The sequence below is a fragment of the Hypanus sabinus genome, chromosome 26, assembly GCF_030144855.1.
Source record: "Hypanus sabinus isolate sHypSab1 chromosome 26, sHypSab1.hap1, whole genome shotgun sequence".
Lineage (NCBI taxonomy): Eukaryota > Metazoa > Chordata > Chondrichthyes > Myliobatiformes > Dasyatidae > Hypanus > Hypanus sabinus.
In genome coordinates, this window is record NC_082731.1 from 5,890,441 (window position 1) to 5,905,407 (window position 14,967).

At 47.9% G+C, this 14,967-nt stretch overlaps 1 protein-coding gene across 3 annotated transcripts in view; it reads right to left on the reverse strand.

The window, feature by feature from the left end:
• Window positions 1-14,967, reverse strand: part of LOC132381813 (MAP/microtubule affinity-regulating kinase 4-like) — a 309,243-nt gene that overhangs the window by 76,347 nt on the left and 217,929 nt on the right. For all 3 annotated transcript variants that reach the window (XM_059951415.1, XM_059951417.1, XM_059951416.1), the window contains exon 3: window positions 8,488-8,541. In XM_059951415.1, the coding sequence (XP_059807398.1) occupies window positions 8,488-8,541 (54 nt within the window). The remainder of the gene's footprint in view (window positions 1-8,487; window positions 8,542-14,967) is intronic.

The following is a 14,967-nucleotide window of genomic DNA, read 5'->3' on the forward strand; positions in this document are numbered from 1 at the left end:
GGACTGCCTGGCATCATTTACTTGTAAGTTGTGGTTTGTGTTTGTTTGATGTGAAAAAATTCCATGGTAAGTAATCAAAATACTAGATTTTTCAATTTTCATTCGAAGTATTCATAGTATTCATGCGTCTTACACAAAAAAAATCACGAAAAAAAATGTCGCAGTTTTCAGGCCATGAAAAATTGTTGGTCTCTGCATCTGTAAAAAAATAATTAGAGGGAACATTGGTTGTTAGGGTGGGGAGTAGCTTTCTTCCCCAGATGGCAAGTCCGCTGAACTCCCAGCCGTCACGTGTGGAAAGCCAGTAACATTAAACTGTTTACTTTTCAATGGGTTGAAATGCACTTTATGCTAAATGCCAACCTGCTGGAATATAACTTATTGGTGGTAACATTACTCTATGTGTTCTGTGTGAGTTCTATGTACTGCGTCGTACATCTTGGTTCAGAGGAATATTGTTTCATTTGGCAGTATACATGTACATGGCTGAAAGACATCAACTTGAACTCGAACTTCAACTTTATTCCCGTCTGTAATGCACTCCCAGCTATCCATGATTCCACATATGGGCCAAAATGTCAGCACAAAGGTACAACAGCACCTTTCCTTTCTCGGACGTTTGTGTAGATTCGGCAAGTCACTAAAAACAGCCATTTCTTCTGCAGTTTGAACGGGGCACGACTGCGCAAGCGCATGAAAGTCGGCCCATGAGGCAGTGGGAGAGTTTAAAAAGCGAGCAGATTAAGGGAGAGGGCGACGTAGTAGAGGGAGACAGAGTAGGAAGGCCTTGGCTCGAGAGGCTTCGGCGAGCAGCGGCTTCGGCTCGAGAGGCTTCAGCGAGCAGAGGCTGAGGACGAGCTTGCTCCCAGTCAGGTAAGGCTGGGTAAACTCCTTTTATTAATCTAATTAGATTAGGAGTAGGTAATGGAGGCAGCAGTTAGGGCAGTCGAGTGCTCCGTTTGCAGTATGTGGGAAGTCAGGGACAGAACAATTGTCTCTGATGACTACACCTGTAAAAGTTGCATCCAGCTGCAGCTCCTGACAAACCGCTTTAGGGAACTGGAGCTGGAGCTGGATGAACTTTGGATCATTCATGAGGCAGAGGCAAAAATAGACAGGAGCTACAGGGAGACAGTCACCCCTAAAAGTCAGGAGGTAGGCAACTGGGTGACTGTCAGGAGAGGGAAGGGGAATAGACAGGAAGAGCAGAGCACCCCTGTGGCCGTTCCCATCAACAATAAGTATACCGTTTTGGATACTGTCGGTAGGGATGACCTACCAGGGACAAGTTGCAGTGGTCGCGTCTCTGGCACCGAGACTGGACCCTCAGCTCAGAAGGGAAGGAGGGAAAAGAGAAGAGCAGTAGTGATAGGGCATTCCACAGTTAGGGGGAGGTTCTGTAGAAGAGATCGAGAATCCCGGATGGTCTGTTGCCTCCCTGGTGCCAGGGTCCGCAATATCACAGATTGAGTTCTCGGTATTCTCAAGAGGGAGGGTGAGCAGCCAGATGTCGTGGTCCACGTAGGGACCAATGAGGTGGATAGGAAGGAGGTCCTGCAAAGAGAATTTAGGGAGTTAGGTACAGAGTTGAAAGACAGGACCTCCAGGGTTGCAATCCGTGCCACGGATCAGGTCACAGATCTCTCAGTGGGTGAGCATCTGGGGGACAGTGATCACCACTCCCTGACCTTCAGCATTATCATGGAAAAGGATAGAATCAGAGAAGGCAGGAAAATTTTTAATTGGGGAAGGACAAATTATGAGGCTATAAAGCTAGAACTTGGGGGTGTGAATTGGGATGATGTTTTTGCAGGGAAATGTACTAAGGACATGTGGTCGATGTTAAGGGATCTCTTGCAGGATGTTATAGCAAATTTGCTGATGACACAAAGCTGGGTGGCAGTGTGAAATGTCAGGAGGATGTTATGAGAATGCAGGGTGACTTGGACAGGTTGGGTGAGTGGGCAAATGTATGGCAGATGCAGTTTAATGTGGATAAATGTGAGGTTATCCACTTTGGTGGCAAGAACAGGAAGGCAGATTACTATCTAAATGGAGTCAAGTTAAGAAAAGGGGAAGTACAACGAGATCTAGGTGTTCTTGTACATCAGTCAATGAAAGCAAGCATGCAGGTACAGCAGGCAGTGAAGAAAGCTAATGGCATGCTGGCCTTTATAACAAGAGGAATTGAATATAGGAGTAAAGAGGTCCTTTTGCAGCTGTACAGGGCCCTGGTGAGACCACACCTGGAGTATTGTGTGCAGTTTTGGTCTCCAAATTTGAGGAAGGACATTCTTGCTATTGAGGGAGTGCAACGTAGGCTCACAAGGTTAATTCCCGGAATGGCGGGACTGTCATATGTTGAAAGATTGGAGCAACTGGGCTTGTATACACTGGGATTTAGAAGGATGAGAGGGGATCTGATTGAAACATATAAGATTATTAAGGGATTGGACACGCTGGAGGCAGGAAGCATGTTCCCACTGATGGGTGAGTCCAGAACTAGAGGCCACAGTTTAAGAAAAAGGGGTAGGCCATTTAGAACAGAGATGCAGAAAAACTTTTTCACCCAGAGAGTGGTGGATATGTGGTATGTTCTGCCCCAGAAGGCAGTGGAGGCCAAGTCTCTGGATGCATTCAAGAGAGGGTTAGATAGAGCTCTTATAGATAGCGGGGTCAAGGGATATGGGGAGAGGGCAGGAACGGGGTACTGATTGTGTATGATCAGCCATGATCACAGTGAATGGCAGTGCTGGCTAGAAGGGCTGAATGGCCTACTCCTGCACCTGTCTGTCTATTGTCTATTGTTAGGGATAAATTTGTCCCAGTGAGGAAGATAAAGAATGGTAGGGTGAAGGAATCATGGGTGACAAGTGAGGTGGAAAATCTAGACAGGTGGAAGAAGGCAGCATACACAAGGTTTAGGAAGCAAGGATTAGATGAGTCTATTGAGGAATATTGGGTAGCAAGAAAGGAGCTTAAGAAGGGGCTGAGGAGAGCAAGAAGGGGACTTGAGAAGGCCTTGGCGAGTAGGGTAAAGGAAAACCCCAAGGCATTCTTCAATTATGTGAAGAACAAAAGGTTGACAGGAGTGAAGACAGAGATAAAGGTGGGAAGATGTACCTGGAGGCTGTGGAAGTGAGTGAGGTCCTCAATGAATACTTCTCTTCGGTATTCACCACTGAGAGGGAACAGGATGACGGTGAGGACAATATGAGTGAGTTTGATGTTCTGGAGCATGTTGATATTAAGGGAGAGGAGGGGTTGGAGTTGTTAAAATATATTAGGATGGATAAGTCCCCAGGACCTGATAGAATATTCCCCAGGCTGCTCCACGAGGCAAGGGAAGAGATTGCTGAGCATCTGGCTAGGATCTTTATGTCCTCGTTGTCCACAGGAATGGTACCGGAGGATTGGAGGGAGGCAAATGTTGTCCCCTTGTTCAAGAAAGGTAGTAGAGATAGTCCGGGTAATTATAGACCAGTGAGCCTTACATCTGTGGTGGGAAAGCTGTTGGAAAAGATTCTTAGAGATAGGATCTATGGGCATTCAGAGAATCATGGTCTCATCAGGGACAGTCAGCATGGCTTTGTGAAGGGCAGATCGTGTCTAACAAGCCTGATAGAGTTCTTTGAGGAGGTGACCAGGCATATAAATGAGGGTAGTGTAGTGGATGTGATCTATATGGATTTTAGTAAGGCATTTGACAAGGTTCCACACGGTAGGCTTATTCAGAAAGTCAGAAGGCATGGGATCCAGGGAAGTTTGGCCAGGTGGATTCAGAATTGGCTTGCCTGCAGAAAGCAGAGGGTCATGGTGGAGGGAGTACATTCAGATTGGAGGGTTGTGACTGGTGGTGTCCCACAAGGATCGGTTCTGGGACCTCTACTTCTCTTGATTTTTATTAACGGCCTGGATGTGGGGGTAGAAGGGTGGGTTGGCAAGTTTGCAGATGACACAAAAGTTGGTGGTGTTCAGGATTGTCAAAGATTGCAGAGGGACATTGACAGGACACAGAAGTGGGCTGAGCAGTGGCAGATGGAGTTCAACCCGGAGAAGTGTGAGGTGGTACACTTTGGAAGGACAAACTCCAAGGCAGAGTACAAAGTAAATGGCAGGATACTTGGAAGGGTGGAGGAGCAGAGGGATCTGGGGGTACATGTCCACAGATCCCTGAAAGTTGCCTCACAGGTAGATAGGGTAGTTAAGAGCGCTTATGGAGCGTTAGCTTTCATAAGTCGAGGGATAGAGTTTAAGAGACGTGATGTAATGATGCAGCTCTATAAAACTCTAGTTAGGCCACACTTGGAGTACTGTGTCCAGTTCTGGTCGCCTCAGTATAGGAAGGATGTAGAAGCATTGGAAAGAGTACAGAGGAGATTTACCAGGATGCTGCCTGGTTTAGAGAGAATAGATTATGATCAGAGATTAAGGGAGCTAGAGCTTTACTCTTTGGAAAGGAGGAGGATGACAGGAGACATGATAGAGGTGTACAAGATATTAAGAGGAACAGGCAAGAGTTGAGAGCCAGCGCCTGTGCCCCAGGGCACCACTGCTCAGTACAAGAGGACATGGCTTTAAGGTAAGGGGTGGGAAGTTCAAGGGGGATATTAGAGGAAGGTTTTTCACTCAGAGAGTAGTTGATGTGTGGAATGCACTGCCTGAGTCAGTGGTGGAGGCAGACACACTGGTGAAGTTTAAGAGACTACTAGACAGGTTTATGGAGGAATTTAAGGTGGGGGGGTTATGTGGGAGGCAGGGTTTGAGGGTTGGCGCAACATCATGGGCTGAAGGGCCTGTACTGTGCTGTACTGTTCTATGTTCTGTGTAAAGTACTCTGGAGTCTCCTCACTGGCTTACGTACAAACACCAATGCCCAGGAATGGAAAAGACTACAGACTGGTGGATACAACCCAGTCCGTCACAGGCAACGCACATCCCACTACGGAGCTCATTTACAAGGAGCGCTGGCATAAGAAAGCAGCAGCCATCATCAAGGACCCCACAACCCAGGCTCTGCTCTCTTCTCACGGCTACCATTGGGCAAGAGGTACAGGAGTCTCAGGACCCACACCACCAGGTTCAGGAACAATTATTACCCCTCAACCACCAGGAAGGAGGTACAGGAGTCTCAGGGCCCACACCACCAGGTTTAAGAACAGTTATTACCCCTTAACCACCAGGAAGGAGGTACAGGAGTCTCAGGACCCACACCACCAGGTTCAGGAACAATTATTACCCCTCAACCACCAGGAAGGAGGTACAGGAGTCTCAGGGCCCACACCACCAGGTTTAAGAACAGTTATTACCCCTTAACCACCAGGAAGGAGGTACAGGAGTCTCAGGACCCACACCACCAGGTTCAGGAACAGTTATTACCCCTTAACCACCAGGAAGGAGGTACAGGAGTCTCAGGGCCCACACCACCAGGTTCAGGAACAGTTATTACCCCTCAACCACCAGGAAGGAGGTACAGGAGTCTCAGGGCCCACACCACCAGGTTCAGGAACAGTTATTACCCCTCAGCCACCAGGAAGGAGGTACAGGAGTCTCAGGACCCACACCACCAGGTTTAAGAACCCTACAACCATCAGGCTCCTGAACCAGTGTCGATAGCTCCAGTTACCTCAACACTGAACTGATTCTAAGACCTACAGATCCAAAGACTCTTTACAACTCATAGTCTCGGTAACTTTTTATTTGCACAGAATGTGTTTTGCACGTTGGTTGTTTGTCAGTCTTTGTTTATGTGTAGTTTTTCTTAAATGCTATTGTACTTCATTATTTTCCTGTAAACGCCTGCAGGAAACCGTATCTCAGGGTATTACATGATAACTTATTCGCTCCTTGATAGTAAATTTACTTTGAAATTGAATTCGAACCACAGGCCAATTTAAGACTCATGCCCAGGTATCCAAATAACATGTGGAATGCCTGATGAACAGCTTTTGTTCCTAGGAGTCTTCCACATTTCATGTACTTTTCACATAAAATCCCAGATCAAGACTCTTTCCCAGGAAGCCCAGTGACTGACAATCCACTCTGTGCTTTTTCCCAGCACAAGCGAGGCTTGAACAGAACGTGGTTTCCGTGCAGGTTGGGGTTAGTAAGTCTGGGCATGGCAACAGCTCCAGCACATCCTTGGATGCAAACAACTCATTTCACTCTGTTTGGATGCACTTGCAACAAGTAAAGCTAATTTGAACAAAAGTTCAAAAATTCAAGTTAATTTATTATCAAAGGACATATATAAGGACACCCTGAAACTCATTTTCTTGCGAGCATTCACAGTAAGTACAAGGAGCTCAATTGAGTCAATGAAAACCCGGCATATGACAAAGTCAGACAAACACGCAGTGTCCAAAACACAGCAAACTGCACAAGCACACGAGAGAAACAATAATTATAATAAATAAGCAATCAATGTCGTGAGTTGTAGAGCCCGTGAAAGAGAATCCATAGGTTGTGGAATCAGTTCGGTGTTGGGGTGAGTGACATTAACCCCTCTGGTTCAAGAGGCTGATGGTTGAGGGGTAATAACTGTCTCTGAACCTGGTGGTGTGTACGCTGGGGCTCCTCAACCTCCTTCCTGATGGCAGCAGTGAGAAGACAGCAAGGCCTGGGTGCAGGTCTCGTTCTCTGTCCAGATGCAACAGGCTGCCTTCTCCTTTACGCTGACCCGACCTATCCAAGCACCATCCTCAGTCAGAGGAGACCCCCTACAGCAGGGGTGTCAAACTCATTTTAGGTCACGGGCCGGATTGGGCAAAATGCAGCTTCACTCGGGCCGGATCAGTCTGGCTTTCATTGCCCGCGGGCCTTGAGTTTGACACCTATGCCCTACAGCTTCAAGAGTCACTGACAAAGTCAAGTTCATTGTCAAATATACAAGTAAAAATAATGATGAATATTAGCTACCATGCCACCCCGATAAAAGATTAGCTCTCTGTGACAGCTGCATGTAGAAACATTGAAACGCACAGTAAAATCCATTGTTTGCACCAATGACCAGTCTAACCCGTAGCACGCCCACAATTTACTGAACCCAACCCGTAGCACACCCACAATTTACTGATCCCAACCCATAGCAAACCCACAATTTACTGATCCTAACCCGTAGCACACCCACAATTTACTGATCCTAACCCGTAGCACTCCCACAATTTACTAATCCCAACCCGTAGCACACCCACAATTTACTGAACCCAACCCGTAGCAAACCCACAATTTACTGATCCCAACCCATAGCAAACCCACAATTTACTGATCCTAACCCGTAGCACACCCACAATTTACTGATCCTAACCCGTAGCACTCCCACAATTTACTAATCCCAACCCGTAGCACACCCACAATTTACTAATCCTAACCCGTAGCACACCCACAATTTACTAATCCCAACCTGTAGCAAGCCCACAATTTACTAATCCTAACCCGTAGCACACCCACAATTTACTAATCCCAACCTGTAGCATATCCACAATTTACTAATCCCAACCCGTAGCACGCCCACAATTTACTGATCCTAACCCATAGCAAACCCACAATTTACTGATCCTAACCCGTAGCAAACCCACAATTTACTGATCCTAACCCATAGCAAACCCACAATTTACTGATCCTAACCCATAGCAAACCCACAATTTACTGATCCTAACCCATAGCACACCCACAATTTACTAATCCCAACCCATAGCATATCCACAATTTACTAATCCCAACCCGTAGCACGCCCACAATTTACTGATCCCAACCCGTAGCAAACCCACAATTTACTAATCCCAACCCATAGCATATCCACAATTTACTAATCCCAACCCGTAGCACGCCCACAATTTACTGATCCCAACCCGTAGCAAACCCACAATTTACTGATCCCAACCCATAGCAAACCCACAATTTACTGATCCTAACCCGTAGCAAACCCACAATTTACTGATCCTAACCCGTAGCAAACCCACAATTTACTGATCCTAACCCGTAGGTCTTTTGGGAATGTGGGAGGAAACTGGAGCACCCAGAGGAAATCATCATGGTGACGGGGAGACGGTGGAGGGAATTGAACCTGGCACCGCTGGCGCTGGTGCTGCAAAGCTTTTTGCCAACCACTATGCTGCCATGCCACCAAGTATGCCCAGCTGCAAGAGGGAACTGATTTACAGCAGCATCACAGGCACAGAGCATCACCGGCAAAATAAACACAAGAATTCTTTTTTACAATAAACACACAATTACAACAGTATACAATGATATTAGTCCTGAACTAATAACAAATTATGTTGGGTTTAAGCAAAAATCTAGACCCAAGTCTGTAAACCAGAGGCCCCAAAGCCCCAAGAATGACTAGGTCCAACAATGCCTTGGATTATCTTAGAGGAACTAAATTTTCAACACAGAAATAAAATAGCCCACTGCGCCACGTTCAAAGTTTGTCCATATTTTACGCCCTTTGATAAGGACCGTTTGCTAATCAAAGCCACCGCTTACCTTTTGCAGACTTGTGGGGTTCAGTTGAGTCTTGTCAATAATTTTGATCGCCACCTGTAAGATAAAAAGAGGGTAACAAGTTACATCAGGCTTGGTACCCGAGAGAAATGGAACAGACCAATCAGGGCATATAATGCAGGGGAGGGAGAACTAGGGAGTTGCTGACTGAGGGGGGTATATGACTCTATGAGTGCCAAGCCCAGTGCAACGCAACTTTCTTAACAGTCTCAGCTACACACTTTACTCCAATGGATTGGAACCGGAATTGATTTTCAGTACCCAGTGTATCGAGATGCAGTGAAAAGCCACACGCGCACACACACGCACACGCACACACAGACACACACCCACACACACACACACACACAAAACAGGACCTCAGCAGGTCAGGCAGCATCTATGGAGAGGAACACACAGTCGATATGTCCAGCCAAGACCATTCATCAGAATGATTTACTCTCCTCCCTGCATGCTACCTGACTGCTGAGTTTCTCCAGCATTTTGCGTGTGTTGCTCAAGGTTTCAGCAACTGCAGACTCTTTTGTGTTTATGATGGTGAGAAAGCTTGTCTTGCATTCTGCTCGTACAGGGCGCACTGAGGCAGAACAAGGTAAAACAATAACAGAGTGCAAAATGGAAAAACGATGCAGAGAAAGTTCAGTACGGTTAAACAATAATGTGTAAGACATCAAGAGGTAGGCTGTGAGGTCAAGAGCCCATCTTATCAGACGAAGGAAGCATTCAATACTCTTATAACAATGGGATAGAAGCTGTCCTTGAGTATGGTGACTAGTGCTTTCAGGGTTTTGTATCTTCTGGGGAAGAGAAGAGAGATGATCTTTGATGATGCTGTCTACGTCTCTGAGGCAGCAAGAGTGTAGACAGGGTCCATGGCTAGTTCCTGTGATATGCTAAACGGTGCCCACAACTCTCTGCAGTTCCCTGCGGTCACCGGCCGAGCTGTTACCAAGACTACAGAAGCGTAGGATGTAAACCAGTCCATCTCATGCCAAGTCCTCCCCAGCACTGAGCACATATACTCGGGGTGCAGCATCCACTAGCAAGGACCCCTACCACGCTTCTCCCATCAGATAGGAGGTGCAATCAGTGTGCGATCACTCGATTTGAGTATGATGTCCTCCTAAGGGGTTGTCTACCTGTGGGTCCCCATGCAGCCGTAGCGGCCGTAGCTGTGGTGAGTGACCGGGTCTTTCAGTTGTTCTCCCTCTGCTTTCACAGCTGCCGCACGGGGAGGTTCATCTCACGTAGTGCAGCTCCCTCTTGAACAGATTTCTTCCATCTTATCTATCGACTGCAATGTCTTCCCAGCTTCCAACGTGATGTTGAGCAAAATTTATTATCAGAGTACAAAGGTGTCACCACATACTACCCTGAGATTCTTTTTCCTGCGGGCATGCTTAGCAAATCTATGGAACAGTAACTGTAAACAGGATCAATGAACAACAGACTGTGTAAATGCAAATATAAATAAATAGCAATAAACAACAAATATGAAATAACATGAAAGAGCATGAAATAACAAGATAAAGAGTCTTTAAAGTGAGATCATCGGTTGTGGGAACATCTCAATAGAATGAGTGTAGTTATCCTCTATTGTTCAAGAGCATGGTGGCTGAGGGGTAGTAACTGTTCCTGAACCTGATGGTGTGAGTCCTGAGGTGCCTGTATCTTTTACCTGATGACAGCAGTGAGAAAAGAGCATAGCCTGGGTGGTGAGGATCTTTGAGAATGGACGCTGCTTTCCTACAGCAATGTTTTACTTAGATGTGCTCAATGTTTGGGAGGGTTTTACCTGTGATGTACTGGGCCAAATCCACTATCTTTTGTAGGATTTTCCGTTCAGAGGCATTGGTGTTCCCATACCGGGCTGTAATGCAGCCAGTCAGCTCACTTTCCACCACTCATCTATAGAAGTTGGCCAAGGCTTTCGATGACATGCCAGATCTCCGCAGACTCCAGAGGGAGCAGAGACACTGTCGTGCTTCCTTTGCAATTATATTGATATGATTGGTCCAGGACAGGTCCTCAGAGTTGGTGACACTCAGGAATTTAAAGTTACTGACCCTCTCCACCTTTGGTCCTCTGACAAGTGGACCTCTGGTTTCCCTCTCTTGAAGTCCACAATCAGTTCCTTGGTCTCATTGAATTATCTTCGAAGCGTCTCCTTTGCCTACAACTCTCTGCAGTTCCTTGTGGTCACCGGCTGAGCAGTTACCACACAAGGCCATGATGTTGAACGGTGCCTACAGCTCTCTGCAGTTCCTTACTGGCCATCCTTGAAGAATCTGTCTGGGGAGACGTGAGTTAGTACCCGTTGGAGTTGGTGTTGCTTTGTTGTGGTGGAAGTTCTGTTCATATTGGCCTTCTCCAGTTAGTGCATCCATCCTCTTGGCTGACCCTCAAAATCCTCAATAAGTATCTTTGTTGGTGTTGTCCAGGTGTCTACTGTAGGTGTCCCTTGATTCAACTCCATACAGTAATGTAGGAAAGGCGACAGCTCCATAGAACAAACGTCTAGTTTGGATCGGGAGGTTGCGGTCTTCAAAGGCTCTTTTCCTTAACCTTGCAGAGGCTCCACTGGCAGTACTCAGGAGCTGGCGTCTGCTTCTGAGGGGAGAACACTGCCTCGGCAGGGAACGAGGTCTACGTTTTCAAGGGCGATATCCTCAGCTTTTCTGGAGGGCTGGTTGTGTGGTGGCTGATACTGGATTCAAAATGAGACTCTGGGCTCGGGAAAGGCATCCAGGACACGTTGGAGGTCTTCCTCGGTGCGTGCGGTGACGGAGCTGTCGCCTGCTCCGCGATCCAGGTGATGCCGACCTTGTTCTTTGAACCGGTCGAGGTTGAAAAGCCCGTCGTCCACTCGATACAGGACAGGCCTTGGCCAGTGAGGTGAAGGTTGGCAAATCGGGTGGGTGTGGTGATGCAGCCCTGTTTGACTCCTGTCTTACAGTGAAGGGTTCTGAGGCAGCACCACTGTGGCTGACAGGCCATCTTGCAGCAGCCTCAGAGTACTTGTCAGGGCAGCCACGACTTGACAGTAAACGCCAGTCAGCTTGATCGTCTACTGTATCAAATGCCTCTGTCAAGTCTATGAAAGCCAAATACAAGGGCTGCCTTTGTTCATGGCATTTTTCCTGTAATTGGTGTGCTGTAAAGATTACGTCTACAGTACCTCTAGATGGGCAGAAATAAAACTACGATTCAGGGAGTACTTCTTCAGCTGGCAGGAGTCCGTCGATGAGAATACGTACAAGTACTTGGCCTGTTGTTGACAGGAAGGAGATACCTCCGTCACGAGCTTCATCTCCCCTCTCGAACGTGTTACCATTACAGCACCCCTGAGCTCTGTGGGCAGTTTTTCCTCTCTCTGGACTTTCAGGATCAAGGTGTGCTGGCCCACCTTCCTCGAAGACGTCCGCTGGAGCCCATGGCTTCGCTGCCCCTCGGGGTCCCGGTGGCATCTTGTACCTCTTTCACAGTGGCAGCTTCGCCCACGTCTTCTCTCGCAGGTCTCTGGGGGAGCTGGTTCATAACCTCTGGCTCAGCCACGCTGCTGTGTTAAGAAGCTCTTGAAAGTGTTCTCTCCATCGATACAGAAGTCCCAGGCCCCACAACACCAGGAGTAGTTATTACCTTACAGCCAGTGGACTCCCGAACTGGTGTGGAAAACTTCACTCACTTCAAGTGTGAATTAATTAATGACCTACTGTCAGTCTCCCTCTCCCTCGCTGTGTTCCATTTTGGTATGACAGATAAAAATGAAGACTGTTAACTTGAGTTCCTGCGCACAAGGCGCAGAATGTTTAAAAAGGGGAACTGTGAGCAGGCAGCACTGTTAACTCTCTCTACACGGAGACTGCAGCATCACCTGCTCTGGAGGCTGGCTGAGACAGCCGTTGCTCCTGGAGACGGACGGCGGAGGGCTCCGTCTGGTTTGACTGCCTGGCAAAGTCCTGGGGGGTACGTCCGTGCCTGGGTGGCTGTGTCAAAAGAGCACGTACGTCCCCAGGTAACATAGAGATGCTTTAAGACCGTTGGGCACCTTAGGGATAAGGGTGACTCTCAACGAGGATGGGAATGTGTTTGTTTAGTCTGTGTTAGTCACGTTTCGTCTGGTTTGTAATGAGATTGAACAATAGTACTGTCATGGTTTGAATTTATAATAAATGTATTTTTGTAAAAATAAGAGAAAGGAAGTGTTGTGGGATAGCATGACCCTTTGGCGTTCCCTCAGACTGATTCATCTGTACAGTGAAATGCGGCACTTGTGTTAGGACGCGCTGGTCGCAGCCCGCGGACATTGTCACAAATTCCGGCTGTAGCATGCCCACGATGTTATATCACAGGCAACATCAACAAGAGAACAACTACAACAAAACAGAAACAGCAGAGCACCCTCCCTCCCTCCCTCCTTCCTCACTCACTCCCACTCGTGCACACAGACTGTCCTTCAGCCCCAGGACAGGCCACCTTCCACCCCCACCCTCCAGGTTCGAGACTCATGGTTCAGATTTATCTATCACATGTACATCAAAACACGCAGAACAGTATTGTGCAAAAGTCCAAGGCACAAATATATAGTTAGGGTGCCTACCTCTTTTACACGGTACTGTGGTAATCTTATGTATTGCACTGTACTGCTGCCTCAAAAAAAAAACAAATTTCATGACACACGTGAGTGATGATAACTTGATTCTGTCGTGGACAGAGAGTGGGAAGGGGGCAGGGGGAGGGGAATCATGGTTGGGAAAAAAAGGGGAGGGGAGTGAGAAGCACCAGAGAGACATTCTGTACTGATCAATAAACCAATGGTTTGCAATCAAATGACCTCGCCTGGTGTCTGCATCTGCACCGATCTCCCCCTCCTCTGCCTCTACTGCTCCTTCTCTGCCACCTGTCCCACACCCCTCCTCCTCTGCATCTACACCGATCTCCCCCTCCTCTGCCTCTACTGCTCCTTCTCTGCCACCTCCCTCCACATTTACAAACTCACTCTCCACTCCACGTTGACAAATACAGTACTGTGCAAAAGCCTTAGACAGCCTGGCTCTACATTTTTTCATATATAGAGATATACAGGAGAGCTTTGCATAGGATGTACAGTGAACCTGGTGGCAGCCAGCAGGGGTACGCACGCATTCAGGCACCAATGTAACACAGAACACACCAAGCAACAGATAAACAAGTCCTGATCCCCCCTCCCTACCACCCACAGTCCTCTATCGCCAAGACAGCAGACTGGTGAATGCACCCTGACTGGGCCCCGGCTTCCCCAGCAGGCCCGCAGACGCAGCCTCCGGCCGTCGGGAGTTCTCTGGACTCTGGGCACTGTTGGCATAGATACAGTGGACAGCTAGTGGCTTCTCCCCTGGGTGGCAATGACTAGCACAGGATGTCCTTTTAAAGAGAGTGGAGGAAAGTTCAGGGGGATGTCAGAGTTATGAGACCATAAGACCACAAGACATAGGAGCAGAAGTAGGCCATTTGGCCCATCAAGTCCGTTCTGCCATGCAATAACGGCTGATCCTTTTTCTTGAGTTGAGCGTTCTCTCTCTGCCACGGAGAGTGGCAGCTACTGGGGTAGTGGTAGAGGCTGATACAACAGGATGACCACATGGATGAAAGAAGAATGGCGAGTCCTTCTAGAATCTTCTGTGGTGCTCCTTAGACTAAAGGCCCATGCATTACTCAAGGCAGTTGGATGGGCCAGTGAGGCAATCGGGGAATTATACTTTATTGAACGGGGTGCAGGATACAGGGTCAGGAAATGCTTGAAGGACTCGGCTGTTCGGGCAGTATAAACGGGAAGAGTTACTGCTCCACCTTCACCGGCAGAACCATTGATGCTGGAACTGCATAAAGGGCACCCTTGGGTCACAAGTGAGCTCTCACAATGCTAGTAACTTCCGAACACCGATTCACAAAGGGTGGGACGGTGGGGTAGCGGTCAGGGCAATACTTCACAGCAAAAGTGATCTCCGACTGTGGGTCAATTCCTGCCGCAAAAGTGATCTCCGACTGTGGGTCAATTCCTGCCGCTGTCTGTAAGCAGGGTGCCCCGCGCCCACGTGGGTCTCCTCTGGGTGCTCAGGCTTCCCCCCCCCCCCCACCTTCCAGAGACGTTGGGGTTAGGGCCCACGCGACGTTGCAGCCGGAAGCATGACGACTTTGAGAGCTGTCCTCACACTGCTCTCCTCATTGACGCAAACAATGCACTTCACTGCATGTTTTGATATTTTCTTGGACAAGCTGAACTTTCTTTCTTTCTAACCTTCCCCGCTTTGTTCCCAAGAAAAACAGAACTAATTTCATCTCGCTCTGTAATTGTTCCTTCGTTTCAGTCTTACGTGGCTTTGACGCCAGTAAGTACAATACTGTGAAGGTGTGGCCACGATGCTGAGGGATTTTGGTCTGTTGGACAAAATCAGCTGTTGAACATTTGTAAAAGCGGAACCT